The 22,494-nt window shown below is 36.9% G+C and overlaps 1 protein-coding gene across 12 annotated transcripts in view; it reads right to left on the reverse strand.

The window, feature by feature from the left end:
• Positions 1-22,494, reverse strand: part of Tle4 (TLE family member 4, transcriptional corepressor) — a 133,252-nt gene that overhangs the window by 76,323 nt on the left and 34,435 nt on the right. For 9 of the 12 annotated variants that reach the window (XM_038328814.1, XM_038328829.1, XM_038328807.1 and 6 more), the window contains exon 6: positions 8,759-8,833. The exons of the other annotated variants lie outside the window; for them this stretch is intronic. In XM_038328814.1, coding sequence (XP_038184742.1) covers positions 8,759-8,833 — 75 coding nt within the window. The remainder of the gene's footprint in view (positions 1-8,758; positions 8,834-22,494) is intronic. 12 annotated transcript variants of the gene reach the window in all.

Raw genomic sequence — 22,494 nt, forward strand, 5'->3', positions numbered from 1 at the left:
ACAAACATACAAACAAAAAGAACACGAGTATCCTGAATTCTGATTAATGCTTACAGCCTCACTTTTGTCTTCTATTTTTCTTTAATAGTCTTCTAAACAACTTTTATTGAAATTGAAATATTAAAATTTTGGGGGCTGGAAAAATGGTCCACTGTTTAAGAGCACTGGTCACTCTTACAGGGGACTCAAGTTCAATTCCCAGCACCTGCATGGTGGCTCACTATCATCCATAACACTCAAGGAGATCTGAAGCTCTCTTTTAATTTCAGACCAGACACAGATGTGGTCCAACAGACAGGCATGCAGGCAAAATGCTCACATACATTAAATAACAAAGCCTTAAAATTTAAAAATAAAAAACAAATTAAAATGTTAAAATGAGTTAAGGTATATTTGTGCAGTGATATAAATATATATAATATAAATATATATAAATATATATAAATACGATATAATACATAGTATAAAACTAGAAAACTTACAACTTCAAAACCTAAATAAGGAAAAGTGTAATCTGAAGATTCACTTCAAAACATCAAGATTTTAAAATACTCAAAATGAGAATACTGAACAACCTGAAGTGAAGGCATCAGAATAATTGCTGAATTAACAACAGGAGTGCGTGCAACTGACTTATCCTCACTAGTCATTGAAGAGTTCTACTCTTTTTACAAAGGTCTTTAAGGCAGCTTTGATGACCACAACTGCACTTTCAGGTTGAAGGAACCTAAAATTAGTTTCTTGAAGGGCAGATTAAAAGTCCTTCCAAGTTTCCCTAAGTCCCAAGAGTCATGCACAATTAGTAACACTTTCATTGCCTGTTTCAAGTGAGTATATCTCCCTCAGAGCCCATTTGCTCTGCCCTCTCAACTTTTTGAAAGATACAAAAAACCAGGCTGAGCCCACACGGAATAAGGCCTCTAAATGGCAATTGTTCATGCTGCATAAAGAAATACCACTGAATAGAAGTCATCAGAGAAAAGAGAGTGTCAAAAAAAGAAAAGACCTAACAAACAGATAGATAAAAGTTCTGAACTGTTGACTTACAAGCTAATTTGAGCAAACCTGCTTTCGCTGTAATAGTGAACCAGTCCATGCACAGATTGTCAAACTCAACCTAGCAAATTTGGGAGCCTTTCTCCCAGTGGACTCCCAGGACCTACCTAGTCTCAAGCTTCATCAGTTGATGTGGGAGGGTCTTCTGTTTTAATAAAGAAACTGCCTTGGCCAGCCCTTAGGTGGGTGGAGTAGACAGAACAGGAAGAAGGAAGTGAGGTAGATGGCTCAGTCAGATGCCACGCCTCTCCTAAGTTAGTCAGACCGCCGTGCCTCTCCTCAGAGAGATACCAGATGCGATGAAGCCAGCCACCAGGCCAGACATGCTGAATCTTTCCGGGTAAGACACCATTCATGGTGTTACACAGATTATTCGATATGGGTTAGTCAAGATGTGAGTAAGAGGCTGAAAATAATGGGCCAGGCAGTATTTAAAAGAATACAGTTTCCATGTAATTATTTCGGGTGTAAAGCTAGCCGTGCAGGAGCCTGGCGGCCAGGAGCCAGGCGGTGGGAAGCGGCCCGCAGCTCATCACTACAATCAGTTACCCCACCTAGACACATTATGCAACACTGGTGGCACTGTACTCACTTCAAAGTAAGCTGTACATGTGCAGCTATTGATACAAGGAGGGAAAGAAAGCTCCTCTGTAAACAGGAAGAATAAAGAAGTACATACTTCAGGTTACCAAGTTTGGGAGAGGAGATAAAATGGCTGGCTTCTAAAAATTTCTTCCAGAAGAGCTTTCTATTACGAATTAATTGAATACACACAAGCAACAAATCAGAAATCATACCCCTAACCTAGAAATTTTGTGACCTCTGAAGTGAAAATTGAGCTGAAAATTATTTAAATGTATGAGAGTCTTTGTTATGAGAAGGGAAATCAGAGCCTCTTAAGAGTCTCAGCAAACTGCAGCACAAAGATTGAATTATGACTACATCACTCAATACTGCAGCTCCTTTCTCCAAGGGAAATAGAGAGCAGCGAATCAACATAAAGAGGGACTTGATGTGAAACTGCTTTAGTTTTAAGCATCATCACAGCTCTGTGAGTTCATATAAACAGAGCTCTATAAGTGCAAAAGGCCCAGGGTCACCTGCGCAGTGGCTTTCCATAACCAAGCTTCTTAAACCATGGGTGGAGACCAAGAAAAAACTGGCAATAGTTTCTGAATGCAATAACCAAAAATTAAAATGCATTATGAACCCGAGGTGTTTCTTGTAGTGCTCACCCATATTGTGGCATGGAACTGCACTGAGTGTTGATTTTAAATACATCAAGTCGTATGACACCAGCAAAGACTACCTGAAACACTTCAGTTTATAATAGAGATGACTGTGTGCTACAAATTACAGTGTTTTACTGTACAAAGCTTTCTACTCTTAGAAACATAATGGTTTAATTACAGAAAATAATTTTTTTAAATATTTTTCTAATATTCTTTATAGAGAATCTCTATGAATTGTACTATGTTAGAATGCTTAATTTTAAATTTTACTGTTAGAGTTGCTGACCTGAGTTACAAATAAACAGAGAGAACTCTGACATGGAATTAGGTCAGACTTCCCAACAGTTTCTGAAAGTCCTCATATACTGATAATTTTATTCTAGTATTTATGTGAAGTGGGGTTGTGAGCACTGAGGATTATAAAATCAAAATACTGATCAACTCGGAAAAACTCTAAACTGCCCAACATCTTATATTATGAAATACTCAGCTAATATTTCTTTATATAAAAATAAGCACATTTTATCTCACTAGTATGTGAAATATATATATATATATATGTATATGTATGTATGTATATGTTTTCCCCCCATATTTATTTACTTTTCATTGATGGGTACAGCATCACACGGATTCTGTGTCCAATGGAATTTGCAGGAAGGTTGCTTCGGCATTTGGCACGCACCATGCCACTGTCTCCATGGGCCCGAGTTACTTTCCCCCAGATCATCTGGTTTTGTTTGGTTTGCCTCCAGGTGTCACTGTGTTGGTCTTTGCTTTATACACATAAGCGCATCTCTTGCCCAAGTAGAATTCAGTTTCATCTCGGGAATAAACACCTTCAATTTTAAGAAAAGCTGTGTGCTCTCTGGTTCGGGAGGCCTCTCTTATAGCCAGCAAAAGTGGCCTTGCACCACAGCCTTCCAGACATACTGTCTTTTAGAAGTCCTGTTCCCAGCAGGCCGCCACAGGTGCCAAGATGGCTGAAAGTGGACGGCCTCAAAAACTGTTTTATAATAAATTTCTTTGTGATTATCAGCAAATGTTTTATTTATATATCCAAAGCTTCACTGAAATGACTTGGATGAGAGGGGCTGCAAATACAAAGATTTAAGAAGCCTTGGTCTCCAAAGCCTTTAGCTCCAGGCAGACAGCAATCAAACTCAAATAGCAATAGCTGAGAAAAACCCAAATCTACTTTATAGCTCATGTTAAAGTTAACTTAATAACATATACAATAAGCACTTTACCATACACAATAAAGACTAAAGGAAAAATAATATTACTTGTCATAAGGTTTGCTTAGATTTCAAAGTAACATGAGCTGTAAATGCTGAGCTTGTAAAGACTGCTTACACACAGACCAGACATTGGAAAGAAGCTACAATTGTAACATATGACCTCAGTAATCTCCCTACATGATAAAGACCCTTCACAAACTGATTCCTATGAAGCCAATCCTTGAGAATGGTAAAAATTCTAGTAAAAGAAGGGCTAGCACAGAGCTGCTGTACCTTTCAAACAATCCTAACCAAGTGTTAGTGTATAGGGAAAGAGAAGTGAGAAGAGTGGCATTCTTAATTCTATGGTTATGATGAGCAACTGAGTGCTAGCTTACTGGCACCCCTTGAAGGATAAATTTTTACAAAGCATCAGAGGAAAGCAAGTCCTCCTAATCTTGCACCCTCAAGCCATAGCACGTATTAGGGATGAGATGGGTCCAAGAAAGACAGTTTCAATAATGTGGGAAAGCCATATTCAATATAGGCTAGCAGCAGAACAAATCACAAAACCATTGGTGGCCTGATAGTGAACACAAAGGAATGGAAAACTGCTCTTGGATACGTACAACGTTTTGACTTTTGTTAAAAAGGTAAACTGTGTTTTTCATTTTATTTCAAGGTTTATCTTACATGGCCATAGGATTATATATTATATAATTAGCATAGAAGTACTCACCTTTTTTGTAAGATTTACTTCCATTTTAAATATGTATATGTGAAGGGGTACATGTAAGTGTTGATGCCTTTGAAGGCCAGAGGCATAAGATCACCCTGAGCTGTTAGCTGCCCAATGTGGGTGGTGCTAGGAAGCCAAATTCAGGTCCCTGAAAGAATAGTTCCTACTTTCAGCTGCACACACTTGTTTTACATATCCTACACTTTTATGCCCTTAAGGTTTTTGTCTAATGACCTATTTTAAAAAACCTATCAGAAATTATCACAATGTTTCATCTAAATGCAGTTGAGGCTTAAAATGGTAGTTTTGAAATCTGTAATAGAAAAGGGGGACATATTTTCCAAACTGTCCATATGTTAATAGTCTCCCCTAAAATGTCAATCTTGAATAAATACATGCATATTCATTCCCGCATGGGTGAATGTGCACACCCACACACTCACATTGTAAGGGTCAGTAGAAAAATAAGCACACAAATTTATATCCCAATAAGAGTCAATCAAATGACAGGGACAATAAAACAAAATGTTAAGACAGAAAATAGCAACAGTAAATATTGTCTTTTTGAAAAAATAATTCAAACACATAGGATAGTAAAAGGCAAAGGCATTTTAAATCATTTCCTTAGTAATACAAGTAATATTTAAATAGATTTAATAGTGCTGCTCCAAACCAATGAATTATGGGTTTAAAACCTATTAAAATGTAATGTTTTTTTCCTGAGCTGAGAGGAGAGAGATTTAAATCCACTGAATTTTAATATTTCAGCTTGAGCTGCAGGAGGTAGAGAAAGTCCAAATGAACTATTCCATCAGCACCATTCAAGCATGAACATTTTAATCAGTTTTCCTTCCTTGGAGTTCTCTAACACAGTTTACGCTGTCATTCTGAAAGCACTTAACACAGAAAGTGTGAAAAACCACCAGGGCTTGTTATTGCCTTCACAATTGATGGCAAATAATTTTGCAGACTTCCTATCATTAAAATGTCACTACTAAAAATTGAGGTTCAGCATTTCTAGTGCTAAACTGCATTTTCCTGCAACACCATGGCATACCTGTTCATAAAGGTTATTGGGATGGGGTATTTTAATGCTTGCATTTATATCATTTCCCCTTTAAAAAGTTAGGACAAAAAAAAGAGGATGAGGAATCTTTCTTTAAAAATTTATTTTCATTTTCATAAGCTGAATCTCTTTTTCTCTAATACTTACCCTAACAAACTTTTTCTTAACAGTAGTTTGTTGAAATTCTTATGGGTCTAAGTTAGCCTCCTTTATTAAGTATAACCACATTCACACAGCATGTACTGATTATATAGTGTAATGGATTTAAGAATCATTTTAAGATAGTCAGATGACTCAATTTAATAATACAGGAAATGAAAACATCATTTCTAATTAGATCATATTACTGATTTAAAACTGCAATTTGTGTGTTATTCCAACAGCGCAATCTCACAGAGATTCTAATTTAAAAGCACAGTGGCTAAAGGGACGCATGACAGTATCAAACTACATGCATACCATTCCTCCCAGCCCATGTGGAGTAACTCAAGGAAAGCTTCAAAGGACCAGGAAATCAAAATACAAGGCAGTAACTATAAACAAAAGCAAAAGAGAAATTTCCTGGTTTTCTTTCTTATAAATAAAAGAAAAAAATTAATTTATTTGAGTCTATCAACGCTTTTAAACTGAACATGACTTGTGAAAGAAATCATTATAACTGTGTTTCATTCCATTAAACACAACTAGCTTATTGTCAGGAGAACAGTCACCTCTCCAGGTTTCAGGCTCACTTCAGCATTTTGCATTTAAACTGAATGGATCACTGGTTTGGCTCATTTACCAATGAAGGTAGAATAATATTGCAGAGTTAAAAGGTGCGCTTCATCAGATTTCATTAAATCTAGGAACATTCCCTCTCGTCTGGATGATGTGCCTACATATAAAACAGGTGCATATGGAAAGATAAATAAACGAAGGTCTGTAGTAGTGTAGTGGGTCTTGTGCCTCCTGGATGAAATGTTGTCATTTCCCCAGTGCAGAAAAATCACTGCCAATTCCATTCTAAAATTTAAGTAAGACAAATCTAAACCTCACCTATCATCATTCTGGTAGCAAATCAAAGTGCTGCCATTTCCTGGAAAGGTAAGGCAGTGGATAAAGGCTTTTGTTACCAAGGCTTAAAACTGAGGCCAATCCCTAGGCTCCACATGGTAGGAGAACCAGTTCCTACAAGTTGCCTTCTAACCTCCACAATGCATGTCGTGGCACAAATGTGTCACCACGCCAACATACAAATAAATAAATGCCTACCATTTCTTAAAACGAGTACAGAGAACAATAAGTGCATTTAAACCCCACAAATATGCATAAATTCTCCAAAAACTGATACAAGACTATCATCATGCTTTAAAACCAAAAGAACCTGAGAATTCAGAAAGTTTGTAGCCAGGTTCCTTCTTTCTCAGGTGTTTGTGGTTACCTAGAATAACAGCATTTATTTTTATTTTTGTAATATCTGTTTTCAGAACAGGCAGATTATATAATTTTAACTCCATTCTGTCCAAATACAAATAGTTTGAAACTCTACAAAATTCACCAACATCAACGCATAATGCTTTGATAGCATGAAGCTCTACTGAATTATTTTTCAGTAAACTTTTAGATTACATAATTAAACTGGCTTTATTTTAATAATGAAATCTACATGGACAACATGACTAGTAGGAACAACTACAACTTACAAATGGTTTCTCTGAGAAAGCAATATGTTATCCTATTCAACACCAAGTATGTGAAAACAAAATAATGTAAAACAGCATTAAAAATATATGTGAATTGGTAAAAGTAGGAAAACTTATTTGATATTCTACCTGTCATAATTTTTTAATTAAAAAACAACCACAGGTCTGATTTAACTAATTTTCCACTGTTCAGCCGATCATTAGAAACTAGAAAAGCAAAACAACCAAAATGCATTTTTTTCCTAAAAATAGGTGCTAATCAGATGTAGGTAGGAAGCTGTAAAAGTCATCACAAACACTAAACTACATAGAATAACAACTGTAGGTAGGCTATATCATCATTCACCTGTGAGAGAGAATCTGTAAAAACAAAGAAACACACATACCATTCTGACATGACCATAACTCATTCACACGAAAAGTTTCATGCAAGCAGAACTGTGAAGTATATAGTTTAACTTTTAAAACTGAGCTCTCTCTCTCTCTCTCCCTCCCTCCCTCCCTCCCTCTCTCTCTCTCTGTGTGCGCGCGCGTGTGCACGTTGCTATCTTCTTGAGTTTTAAGAAAGAAAAAGTAGTCATCAAATGTTTTCTCTTCACTGCCCCATCTCTCTTTCTCCTGAGTCTACAGGGCCTTTCTGATTCTGCCTCTGCTTCCCAAGGCACATTCTTCTTATTCCTTTCCATTATGATGTCTGTTAATTTACTACCATTTTTTTTCTGGTGGTCATAGAGACACAAAATAGACCTTCAAATAGGCCATTAAAGAACAAGCTACAATCAGACTACTGCTATCAACGCCAATGCAATGATCCCTGAGTCCTGATTCCTTAGTTAAAAGATGGTGGCATAATTGTAGCAATATCTTCACTGCAGATTGATTATCAGGCGACCCTTATTCATATCTTCACTCAGCAATTTGAATTTTAATGAAAGCAAATGGAATAATTAGCATTTCAAAGTGTGTTTGATACACTGAGAGGGAAAAAGAGAAAAGACTTTTGTGTATAATTAATACACAAAGAAAGCATTTGGGAGGGAGTAGAAAGGAGTGGAGTCTTCTTTAGAATGTGGCAAAGCGCTTCCAGCACTTCTGCATAAACTGTCAAGTCAGTACAGACTGTTTACAACCAAGAGTTCTTCTCTTTATTATTATTTCTAAGTTTTATCAGTTGTTTCATTTGGAGCTGGAGTGAATGCCTAAACCTATGGATCCAGCAAGTTATATAAAAGACCACTGCCACTACTGCCAGCTAGCATTTTCTAACTGGGCCAGTGATTGTTTTAGTTCATCTACTTTCTTCTAAAATTGGACACTATCTTGTAAGATCAACTCATAACAAAGAAGAAAGGAGTAGAAGTGGATAATCAAAAATACATACTTTACTAAAAGTGTTATTAAGACAATCTAAATCATTTAGAACGATAAAAAGAAATCGGGTCATTTTAACATCAGAGCAATCTGTATCATTTCTTCCTATCTAGTTTAGCAACAGAAACTAATGGCACAATAAAGAAACATGAGAAAGAGCTGTCCAGTCTCCTCAGGGGAGTTTTCAGGAGCCAACTTACTTAATTAGTAAACTGTGGCACAAAGCTTCTGAGCAGCTAACAAATGCCTCAGGAGACTGAAGGGCAAGAGCTCAGTTCACTGTGATCATCTATTACTTTCTGCCCGTTTGGTGGAACAAAATTTAAAGAGAGAAAAACAAGAAAGCTAAGGACAAACACTAAGATCAGAGCTAAAATGGAAAGGCCACGTACCCCAATGATGGCGTTCAGTTCTGCCATGGTCACCTGCTTGGCCCGTTCCACAGCCTGCACCACTTGTTGCTGGTGCTATAAATGAAGATCAGAAACAGAATACAATTATTTGTTTTCTACTTAGTCAGAACAGCTTTTCCTAATATGTCCTCTAACTTTTCATGCAAAATAGCATTTTGGAGTCTCCAGATTAAATAAAATCCCCAGGTGGTAGATGACTACATAGATGTCCAGGGTCACTGGGCTCACAATGCTTAGGAATAACCAGGCGTCAGCTGTATACATTATCTCTGTGCTCATGGAGGATGCTCCCTACATCTGCACTATCTGCTCATATTTCATTCTCAGGCCAAGAGAGCACTCTAACCAAACATCTTCTCCTAGCACTGAAAACAAAGCTCAACTTATCCCATCTGTTTCTTTATTATTCCCTTTTCTCTATGCTACCAACAGGAAAAACATTTTTTTTAAGTATTCCCTACAAGTACTTATTTTTAGATTCTTCTATGGTGTTTATTTGCATAAACAGTGAAAGGTTATTCTAATTCCATGTTCTGTCTCTCCTGGAAGTGTAAAAGGGTCTATGTTTGTATTTCTGTCATGAAGGGTTGCATGCTTAAACAAAATATATGCAAATGAACTTGAAGTACTTCATGTACTTTTAAATGCAATTGAAAAACCAAATTTACAAATCTAAATTATTTTTCCTTAGCAAAACTAGAATCATTAATACTGGAAAATCTCTCCACCCTTGATTCATTTCCAAGGAGAATAAGCAATAACTGATATTAATAAGTTTTATGATATTGGTAAGAATCAAAACACAACGAATACAGAAGTGTGCAAGGGAGTACTCACACCTCTGGATATACACAAGCAGTTGTATAAGACTCTCAAAATGTAAACATAACCCCATTAAGTACATGTGAAGAGTCTAGTATCTATAGACTCAAATTTGTTCTGTGGAATTCTTTCAAATAGCTTTAGCAAATGAAGGACAAAAAGGTATGTCACAGATATTTCTCTGTGTGGTTGGAAGAGGCTTCTGTTAACTGATCTCTGGTGAAAATTTTAGCATCTATTCTTCACTAATTTGAAGTGAATACATGATTCAAATATAAAACTGCTTACAACACACAAAGAACTCGCCACAAAACATGGAATTTTCCTTTACTATCAAGTTTCCATTTCTAAACTCTCAAACATATATATGATATTGTGACTTCTACCTCTGACATGAACCGAGATATGAAAGGGAGGTTTTGTGGTAAAGGAAACTACCTTAAATTAGTTACATACAACATGGTGTTTTTATCCTTTGCTTATTAATAGAAAAATGTTAAATAGCAAGTTAATACCTTTTAAGTTTTCACTAGAAATAAGCTAAAATATATACTTGTGAATTGCTTTTACTTGTAGGAGTTTCAGTTTCAAAACATGATCTAAAAGGAAGCTCAGTCTATAAACAGCTATCTACTTACTTTTCCATATTTACTAAAATGAAATAATTCAATTTTCTCTTATGTAACAATTGAAGGAAGGTATTGTGAGATAGCTCAGACTACCAGTAAGGTGCTTGTCATAAAAGCATGTGACAGCATGCACTTAATTCCAGCACTGGGATTGCAGAGAAAAGATCTCTGGAATTTACTGGCCAGCAAGTCTAATCAATAGGCAAGTTCCAGGTTCAGTGAGAGAGCCTGTCTCAAAATGAGGTGGAGAGAGAAACTGAAAAACACACCAGGTTTCAATCTCTGGCTTCTATGAGCACATATGTACACGTGCACACAAACAAGTATGCAGATACAAACACACACATACACAAACCTAGAAGGAATAGAGAGTAAGAGTCTACAATAATACCTTCAGCTTATCTTAAAGACATTTTAAAACCACATGCCATGTTTACTGAGCACTTACTGTGTGCCAAGTTCAAAGCTCATTTTAAATTTATGATTCTCAGCATTGTAAAAAGCAGCAGTACTTGCAAAGTGGCCTCTGAGATTTTTAATACTCCATGCATTTTAAAAATATGTATACATACTTGGGTGTGTGTGTGTGTGGTGTTTGTGCCAGTAGACCAGATATGTTGGATCCACCTGCAGCTGGAGTTACATAGTTGTGAGCTTTCCCAAATGAGTGCTGGAAACCACTTTTTAACCACTGAACCATCTCTCCAGCTCCCTCCATCATGATTATGTGGGGAAATTGTTGCAAACTTTCTACCTTTTACTTGTGACATTTGACAATAGCTGTTTAAAATTTCCAAGAAAGTGAGATAAAGAATAGCATGTGCGCTCACCCACAACACATAGCACTCACTCTACTTGTGCACAAATTCACTTAGAGTACAAATGCTCTTACCATGAGAAGTCTCAATCCCTGAAATAGCTCCTTTACATTAAGTATTAAATATTCAGAAAGCAATTACATGGCAGAGTTAAGAAACATGACTATGTGAGGCCTCTCCAGCATGGGGACTGTGCAACTGTGGCTTCATAAATTATATCTCGACTGCTAGGAGACAAAGACGCCTCAGGCAGCAACTCCACAGCATTAAATCAAGTGCATTTTTTTTTTTTTTTGAGAAAACTCAACTCAATTCACTGATCTGCCATCAGATCTAACAGTAACTTGTTAGGAAGCTAACATAAAAACGGAAGTCATGACTCAGCTTGTGTGCTTTGACAGCAATGGCTAAGGGCATACAGTTTCTGGACTTTCCTGCAGTTTGGAATTCAACTTCCCTGTCTCTGCTCACACACATGAATTCTCTGCTGTTTAAGGACCTTTTGAATATAAGTTTCCTGAGGCAAATAATGCCACCTCTCCAGTGAGCTCTCAAAGCACAAGTACCACGCTATCATGCCTCTCTGCATAACAAGGAAACACATCACCCCATACACTGGACACACCCATCAGGTAGTGTGAACATCAAAACTCACATAGAAAGAAGAGGTAAAAAGATGAGAAAAACAAACTTTATTATTATTCCCCAAAGTTGGCCCAATGCATTTTGTTTTTTATTCTCAGATCTTAACAAATAAGCTCCCTGACTCAGAAAATTCACTGTGCTTATAATGCGGATAGCTTTTCCACTATGCCTGACAACTCTTCATTTTCTTCCCCTTCCCTACCTGTCACTTACTCCCATTCCACTCTCATTTTATTTCCAGCCCCACGTTCAGCTTGTTCTTTCTGATACCACACCTCAAGTGGTGAAAAAGGCACTTTAGCCCCTGCTGCTAGGCAGAAGGGACCAGTTCCTTCTTATGCTTCAACAGCACTACCAAACAAAATACTGAGAAAATACTAAAACGCCAAGGGGATGAGTGGGATTTAAAGGAGACAAAATATATCTAATTACTTTTTCCTTACAATGTTGAACCTTCCATTCCTTAGTTTTAAAAAATAAGCTATGCCGTAGAAATTTTATGACTGCAGAGTTACTGAAAAATCACTGAATTACACACAAGATAAAATGAATTTATGGGACATATATTATACTTTAATATGATTATTTTACAAAAATACTGTAATTTGCAGAATACAGGTATTGCTGGGGTTAAAAAACTGTATATTGAATTATTTTTCTACTATTTTCACTGCTATAAAATTATTTTAATATTTGGTCACAAAAGCATTAAATTTTTCTTCCATGAAACAAAATTATAAGTCCATAGAGGTCCAATAAGGCCTACCGATGAATAGACCTTTATGAACCAATATGTGTGCAGTAGGTTTTTAAAGTATGTTTTTCAGAAGTGATAGCAATGTCAGTGTCTGTCATAGCAATTATTTTGAGGCAGGCAAGAGATGTGATACTAAAGAGAAAAGTCATAATAAAAATTGTTGCACTTAAAATTTTTCTAAATTTACTGCACATATTCGGAGGAAAAATTCAGGCAAAAATGCAAAGATGCTCAGAATTCTAATAATGAAAAACACCCCCCAGATGTGAAGACACAAAGTAAGACTCACCACACCCATTTAATATACAATGCACAATTAGAGTACGAGAAAAGAAGGGCATAAAATATCAGAAGAGGTTTTAAGAGGGAATCACGAAAGTCTTAGCTTTTCATTCATTTGTTCATTCAAATGTGTTAAGTGCCTAATAAAGCACAGGCACCAAGGTTAGGATTATGACATGATAGACCACACCCCCTGATCTCACAGTTGTGTGATTTCTATGAAAAGGGGCTGGAGAAATAGCTCAGAGTTAACAGCCCTTTTTGTTCTCACAGAGGAGCTGGGAGAGATGATTCCCAGCACCCACAAGGTAGCTCACAATCATCTCTAACTTCAATTCCAGAGGATCCAACACCCTTTTCTGGCCTTCATGAGCAATATATGCACGTGGTATACATATACACACGAAGGCAAAACTCTCATAGACAGAAAATAAAAGATAAATCTAAAATTTAAAAACTCTGTGAAGAAAGATGGGGAATTAATACTCAAAAGCTCTGTAATTACTACTGGGGAATAATTTCTGAGAGAAAATTAGCGGATGTTATGGAATCATTTATCAAGGAAATATCTTACTCTAATCTAATCTAATCTAAATACTAGGGGGAAAGTCCCTAAGGAAGCTGCCTTGAAGATTGCAACTGGATGGATTTCTGTGAATGAAGAATGAGGAGAAAAAACCCTGGGCAAAAGGAAGAGCTTAGTAAAAGTCTCGAGTCTCTCTAGAGTTAGCTGTGTATGCTGGAGGACAGGAGCTGAGGAACAGGCAGGGTAGGATTGTTGGCCATTGGGATAGGCAAAGGTGGAATAAGCATTCGTAACAACAGCAACAACATAGGCATGGAGACACAAATGTATGGCAGAGGCATTTTCTAGAAAAGCACCTATTGGTAGAAATAAAATATGGAAGAAAACAGAAGATGCCCAGCAGTGCAGGGCTTTTCATTACAGGAAACAGCTGTACTTTATTCTTATAGAAAGTGAGATATTATTAAAATGTTTTAAGCAGCTGGACACTATCAGCGCTGAACTTTAAGATAGATTTTACTGAAGGCAAGGTCAAGGAGTGAACCAGACTGCAACAAGAACAGTTACAGAGCCATGCAATATTCCAGGTGAAAGATACTTAGGACAGAACTTGGACTAAATGCCTTTCTTAGGAATCATTAGCCACATGTAATAAATGCCACTCATTTACCATAACGCAAAACTACAAAGAATTTTTAGAGATACTAAGACACAGAAACCAGGTTTTGTTAACCACCAAACGAGACTCTGTACCCTGACTTCCAAATGCTGTCTGGTTTGGTATGGTAAGAACTGCAGTACCAACTACAGGACAAAAAAAAAAAAAAAAAAAAAAAAAATTAGTATATCCAATAGGTGACTCTCTACAGCATTCTAGCCAGTTGTCAGTCATTCTTTGAAAAAAGTCATGGCCTCTTGTTAATAAGCCTTTTCTAGTCGAGGAGAATGAACATTAACACTGATGACTTAAAATCTACTTTCCCAAAAGTTCACTTGACCCCAGTTTTGTCTCTAAATTTGCCCCTGCTTCAAGCATCTGAAAACAGTAAAACAGATTTTCAACTTCCTTTCTTCCAGGTTAAACATTCTTAGGTCACTCAATGGCTCTAAGGCCATTCATCCTTCATGGCATACTCAGTGTGAATAGAACACAACGCTCCTGGTACATCTAGCAGATCAAGTCCACTTTAAGAATTTAATAACCCTACTTTTAGAATCCTACTAGAGAATTCTTACCTAGTTTACAGGCACATATGCAATTTAAATATAACCATAATCTCCAAATAAGGCTGTACTAGTGTCCCAAAACAGTTTCACAAAAACCTAAATATTACAAAACATATAAGCAACACCAATACTCAGTAAAATGAAGAACTCTCAAAGTTACACTTCAGATGGTGAACATGTACACACAGCCTATCAATTTTGGCTTGAAATATAGGATTAAAGACTACAAATCTAAAGAGACTTCTCAAAAGAAGAAACATAAATAGCCAATATTTTTAAGTATTCAACATACTTGATCATTGAAGAAATGCAAATTAAAACTACCTTGAGGCTCCACTTCACCCTGGCAAAGTGACTAACATCAAGAAAACAATCCCTGGGGAGTGGTGGCACATGTCTATAATTCCAGTAGGAGGAAGCAGAAGCAGGCACATCTCTGTGAGTTCAAGGCCAGCTTGGTCTACAAAGAAGAGTTCCAAGACAACCTGGGCTGTTACACAGAGAAACCCTGTCTTCAGAAATAAAGAAAAACTTTAAAAAAAAAAAAAAAAGAAGAAGAAAAAAAGAACAAAGAGAAAAAAACAACAGAAATTTCTGGCAAGAATGTAGTGAAAGAATGTTATTCTCTAAGTAGAAGGTAAACTAGCAGCCACTGTGGAAGTCACTGTCAGGTTTCTCAAACTACAAATACAACTACCATATGATGAAGCTATTGAGTGATCTCAAGAGTGCATGCACACACATGACTATCCTATGACAAAGATACCATCATACCCATGGTCAGGGCTACTCTAGTCACAATATCAATGGAATCAGACTAGCTATTCATCACTGGATGAATAGATAATGAAATTATACTAAAGGAATTTTATTCAACTGTTATAAAATGAAATCGGTGGAACATGGATTGAACTTGAAAAATAAAAAAAGTAACCGAGGCTCCGAAAAACATCTCATTTTTTTCCCTCTCCTATGTAGATCCCTGTCTCTTGGTGTACTTATGCAGTGTGTGTGTAGATAACAAGAAACAAAAGGGAGACCCATTAGAAGGTGAAGGAGGTTTTAATGAGTGGAGAATAGGTAGCAAGCAACAAAGGCAGTAGTAAAGTGGAAGGGAAAATAGGAAGGGAAGGCTTAAGAATGGAGGGAGTCAGAAAGATGGAGAAAAGAGATGAGAGAGGGAATTCAACCAAAACTGACTATGTATGAAAATACCAAGGAAACTTACTTTGTAGAATAATCAAAAGACAACAATAATACAAAAAATAAGCATTAAGGAATACTTTGGAAAAGTTGCCCAAGTCTTTTCCACACTCATCGTTTTGCCTTGCCTTCTCCCCTTCTCATATGACACATTATCATCATCATCATCATCATCATCATCATCATCATCATCATCATCATTTTCCAAGACAGAATTTCTCTGTGTAACTTTGGGGCCTATTCTGGAACTAGCTCTTGTAGACAGGCTGGCCTCGAACTCACAGAGATCCGCCTGCCTCTGCCTCCTGAGTGCTGGGATTAAAGGCAAGCGCCATCACTGCCCAACTCCAGAATTCTTTATTGGTATGTCCAAGCTCTACAGTTCACAGATGTCCAACAGAACTTTACAACATTTACAATGTTTGATTTGTACTAATAATACACCAACCACATCCACCAACCACAGATGAATAAGCACTGAGTACTTGAAATGTGGCTAGTAGAACTGAGAAAGTAATTCTAAATTTTTCTTAAACTTTACTTATAATTTAAATTGACATAAATACTTCTGCATTAGACGACGCAACTCTGTTTATACTCAGAGTACTTTGAAATTTATCTTCATTCAAAGACAGTAGGTTTTTCAAGCATACATTAATTTTGGAAACCTGAATACAAGGTTGCCAATGCTGCCTTTGGAGGGAAGCCCACATTTAATTAAACCTTCAGGATAAAAAGAAAAATACCTCCTGAGAGTCAGCTTTTATTTCCTGAGGTCAAACAAATCATAATCCCACCATTTTGCTACCAATTGTCATTAAAACACATGGTCAGGTAAAGCAAAAATATTACCAGTCAACCAAAAAACACAAAAGAGAATTATGTTCTCGGGTAGCTCGAAGTTGTAATGGAAAAAAAACTATCTTAAATGATGTTTACTCTGCACATGCCTCAATGTAAAATTCATAAAAATGGACCAAACCTTCAAAGAATGCCCAGTGCGCATCCCTGCACGGAAGGCCCTGTAGTACATTACCAAGCCTGACAAACTGACTCCAACTGACTTGTGTGGTACAGGCTACCAACACAAATGTTTTCCCTAGACGGTCTTAGAGTTGTCTGGGTACCTGCCTTCCAGAGATTCTTGGGTGATTTCAGCAAAGCTCACCTACATCAAACCATGTTACCACAGCCACTGATTTCTTACAAAATTAACAGGCAATATGAGTTAACGTGGAGTGATCTCAAACTGGTAACACTGCTACCAGTGTGTGTAACCACTGCCTTTTGTTCATTCCCTCCCTAAGGCACAATAAGAAAGTGACTGATCACATTTTTCAACTTCCATTTCATAATTATTCTATACATTCAAAATGTGATTCAGAGAAACCCATACCCACATCTTAAATAAATGACATGAGTAATAAATTTCTATCACATGCCTAGAAAGGTTGTTTTCCTATTACATTAGAAGAAACAAATGTAGAGCTAAGACAAAAAGATATGTATCATTTGAAATTTTAATTCTATGGGATTCATACGACCCCTAATGCATAACAATGCATCACTGTCTACTTCTTAAATGCAATGTAGAAAATCCCAAATAAATCTAGAAAATTCTGAGGAAACAAACAATGAAACAAAGAAAATTCACAACATGGTACAACTCATTAGAAAACCTAATAAGTAAATGGGGGAAGGAGAGCTCCCAGCTGGAATTACTCTGTACCAGAAAGCATTCAAGGTGAAAGTTACCTTTTCCCTAAGTAAATGTGAGCTGAAAAGTAAAGGACTAAAACTTTTCAATATAATTTAGCTTTAATGGTCTAAAATGTTTAATGAACATGTCTGTTAAATATTTTTTAAAAACAATTATTTCATTTATCAAACCAGTATTTACTCAAAATAACAGACACATATGAAAAACTGCTCTACTTCTTTGCAAGCCCAGACCCTAAGTAAGTCTTCATATCACTGTGAAGTCCAGCCTACCTGACCAGCTCCCAGGCAGCTCTGCTTATGACCAGAACATCTAGCTATGAAGTTCGAGAAGGAGGAAAGGAAACAAATGTCCATACCCCCTGGCACTGAATGATTAGAAACAAGCTGTTCAGTTTATTGATGGCAAGGTTTAAAACAAGGACCACGAGTTTAAAAAAAATGGGACTTCAGTAGCCACTGCTCAGAAGAACCATGGTCTGGAGGTTATTTCAGGCTGTGGTCTAGAAATGGTTTGCACAAGTGCAGAGAGAACAGATAAGTAAGTACTCAGACAGAAATGGGACATCTTTTCAAAACAGTCCAGGACTATGCTGACAAGAGGGAGCAGAAAGCTCATAAGAGAGGTCAGCAAACACTGGAGCATAACAGTGTCTTCTGGACATGACAGGGCCATGACACTCATGAACTCACAGCAGCAGAGCCTGTGAGCCCTTGACCCTAGCTGAGGAACTATGGACAGATGACAGCTTCAGGGGAGAGAGACAGTTTCTTTAAGGGTTTGGCTCCTAGTAAACCAACCACACTCCAGTGGACAGCCCCCTTACTCAGGAATATATTTGGGCAGTACAAAGTAGATTTTGTTATTAAGTAACAAAGAAAATGAGGTTGGGGAATAGGGAAATGAGAGTGAATCTGAATTTCAGGGATGGGGTGAGGAGGTATGATCAAAATGTATTGAAGAAAATTCCCTAAGCACAAAACTATTGAAAATGGCTTGTGATACAAGCAATCAAAACGGATCAACTTAATAAAAGTAAGCAGATTTAAAAACAAAAAGATATCTTAAAACTCCCTAAAAACCAATGACCAGAGCAAACACTATAATTCTTTCATGATTTGGGGAAGGGAACTTGGATTTTTTATCTCATTGTCTCAAGATACCTATGAAATACCAAAGAAAGAAAATCATTTCCCACCCAGCAAATCTGCTTAAAATATTGCAGGGCAAGTACAACTTTCCATAATCTAGCCTTTAACTGAGAAGTATATTAAAGAATCCTAGGACTGTAATTTTTTAACAAGCACACATAAATAGTTAAAGACCCTATGAGTTGTTAAGATAGACTAAACAGCCCAGGACTGTTCATATCTACTGTATTCCTTTCTGTACTGTATGAACTTACCAAGTGTAAACTACTCCGTGAGCTACAGTTCAGGATGATTTAAAATACAGGGATATATGGTTTTTATAGCAAGAGCTAAGCATTATTTATGTATTAGGTTATCAATTAAAATGGGTAGTACTAAGTACTTGGTCAGAGAGAATATTTGTCATGTAAACACATATCATGGTTAGTAGTAATAATAGCCATTACTTTAATTTTATGTATAGCACTATATCTGGAAGTGACTGCTAGCTTTAGGTGGCTAGTAGTTTTAGCTTTCAGTGGCTGTGGAAAACTACACTTCTAAGTCTTATAGCTATGTGGGGACAAGTAACTAGGTCTGGGACATTGCAAAGGGGGCTGTAAAAGTGAACATCTTTCACATTCTGCCCATTAAAAAAAATATACCCCCCCATTCCTATTTCTGTAGATAGGGTAGGACCCAGTGGAGCTACAGATAATGAACATAAAGATAAAAAGTTTACAGTAAGTTGAAGTTACCAAATAATCAGTACATTTCCTTTAAAAACAACTGTTTCCTGAGAAGAATAAGCTTTTTTCATGAATAAATCAGGTAAGTTGAGGTCTATTAAAATATCCAAATATCCTGTTAGGTCTTTTACATCATCACCAATTCTTAATATAATCTATTTTTAATTTATGTTCATTGTTTTGCCTGCATGTATGTATGTATATCTGTATGAGAGTATCAGATGTCCTGGAACTGCACTTATAAACAGGTGTGACCTGCCATGTGAGTGCTGGGAATCAAAGCCGGATCCTTCAGAAGAGTAGCCAGTTCTCTTAACCACTGAGCCATCTCTCCAGCCCCATCAATTCTTATTAACAAGCCCTATTACAAAGGTAGCTATGGAGCCTATCATAAAACGGAGAACTGTACCATCAACAGCATAAAGGCTGTAAGTGGCTGAGCCAAAATTGGGCCCAGAGTCTGGCTGAGCTCAGGTTTTTCTCACACTGCCTCCTTTCGCACAATCTGTCTCTTGTGGTGAAGCCTGTTCCTTGTTATCAACACAACTTTCTGCAAAATGGAACTGTTTACTGAGAAGAGCGTTGAACTCCAATGTTAGAGACCTAAACCTACTAGGAATCTGAAGTTCTTAAAGGCCTTAGAACACTTAGAAACATGAAGTACCTACTGTTTGATTCTAAATAATCCTTACAGGGAGGGATACGTACACACACACACACACACACACATATATATATATATATATTATACACACACACACACACACACACAAACCAAAAACGGAACTGCTCTCCAATTTGGTTCAATATTTCAATATTTAGGTGTTTGATATTTAACACTTGAAATCTAACAAGTCAAAATAATGGCAAAAATACTCTTTTCCTTCTGAAAAGTTAATCTTTGTAGAACTGACTGCTTGCTGCTAGAGTGTAAGTCCTAGAGAACCACATTGAACTATTTCTTTGAACCTAAACAGATTCCATTTCCCTGAAAGTACACTAGGAGAGGAGGAACTAGGTACTTCCTATACCAGATGCTATTTCAGTTTCAATACAGTACAATACACATTTTAAGACAGAATTAATCTCATTAATCTCATTCAATAGGAGCACAGGCTTACAAAGATTACATTACCAACATAAATCAATGTAGAAGAGCTTTGATTTGATCTCACATTAGCAGAAATGTTGCCCCTATTATCAAGATGTAACAGTGAAACATAGATTTCTATTTACATCAGAGTAGCCTTAAAAGGTGCAAGCTACTGGATGGGGGAGGTGGGTGTGGGATGGGAGAGCATACACCAAGACAACATTTGCTGGAATTCCTCAGTGTGACTGAGGACCCAGAAAGACTAAGGGTCTATAGGCTCTATCCTGATATTGCTCAAGAAAAATAACTATATGCCCAGCTAGTTCAGACTCTTTGGGCATAGTTTTGATTTACAAAGAGGAGTAAAAAGAGAAGCAATTCACATGCTTGCAAAACACAATGATTCAAAAGTATTTAGAAGCAGTTCCAGGCCTTCCCAAAAGAGAACTCACAGGCCTGTCTTTGCTGACATCACCACAGCCAGAGCTGCTATACCCACAGGGAAGTGCATGTGCTAAATGCCCAAGTGTGGAGCCCGTAGGGGAGGAAACTGAGGCTGAGAGAGGTAAAGTACTTGCTAAAGGCCACACAGCTTAGGTTGGATTAGACAAAGCCATGTGATTTGTAGTTGGGAAGTCAGGACTCAACCTAGGTATGGCAGCCAACAGCTGGCACTTCTTTATAGAACTGACAGCTTGGAGGTGGTTACTTGTAATTTCTTTCCTGAAAAGAAGACAACATGAAAAAGAACTCCACAGGTATTACCATGATATATATCTTATGAGGACAAAAATCTGAGAGCAGATAAATATATTAGATAAATCTATCTAATAGCCAAAAGAGGGATGAAGAAAATGTTCAGTCAGATGATGGTTCGTGGTTACTGAACTCTGGTATTATGGGTCCTATGAAATTCTAAAATCTAAGTAATAAACAACTATTCATTTTTAACAGCAAGAGATAGTACTATCTTTGTCTAATACTTAGGACTTTAGTAGTAACTATGTATACTGGCTCCAGTTTTTAACGCTGCAATGAAATATTAGAAAAGGATCTTTCTGTAATTTTAAGACTATACATCAACTTTTAAGTATATATGAGCTAAAACTTTGTTTTTAAATAAAAAGGTTTTATAGTTAAAAACCAAACAAATTTAATAGTTGTAATTAATTAGTACATTTTTGTAAGTTTGAAAAAAACTATACACTATGAAAACCAATTAACATACAGAATTAAATTAAAGGCAGACGTTCTAGATGTATATAATTTACCTCCTGTTTCTGTCAGACTCCAAACTTGACTTTCAGATGCTCAAAAGACCTCCATCTACTGTCTTGTAACTTATGCATAGTCTCCAGGGAACACCTTCCCTTTTTACCCCCCAGATAGAATCATTTAATTTTTCAATAAAAACATTTAAAAATAAATTCAAATGGCACAGCTGCCTTCCTGGCAGCAACACTGTCACACAGAAAGCTGGTGTTAAAAGATCAGATTAAGAGCCTTCAGTCCTGGCACTAAGTGATACCCGTAGCCATGCAAGAGTGATTTTCCTGCCGCTGAGGAGACAGGAAATAGAATCCTTCTTTCTCTAATAACCTGCCTCCTCCCCACCCTCCAGATTAACGTCCATCTGGCCTCAGAGAGGAAATGAGGTATCTGCTTACAGAATAACCTAAAATACAAAGTAGACTATGTTTAACCTCAAACACAAATGAGACCCTGAACAATGAGAACAAACACACTGGTGGCTTACACTTTAAGAAGCATACTTCCATCATACAAAATCAGAAAGAGTAAAAAAGATATACACAAAATTAGGATTTAGGAAACCATGATGTAGGATTATTATATATATTAAGGACTGAAATCAAGAACTGCCAAACCTTAGAAAAACAAATAGTTTAATGTTGAAAGAATGATATCTACCCTTCCAGACAAATGCAGAAGAAAAGGGTTGTTAATACCTCCCCCATGGCTTTTCTCTACAGGGTGCAACATCCTCAACCAATTAATTTCCGACTTGCTTAGCACTGCTACCATTGCACATTCTGCTCCTACTGGGCCTGCTCATACAAACAACATAACTCATGTGGGAAAATAAATTAGTACCT

Source organism: Arvicola amphibius, chromosome 1, assembly GCF_903992535.2.
Source record: "Arvicola amphibius chromosome 1, mArvAmp1.2, whole genome shotgun sequence".
Lineage (NCBI taxonomy): Eukaryota > Metazoa > Chordata > Mammalia > Rodentia > Cricetidae > Arvicola > Arvicola amphibius.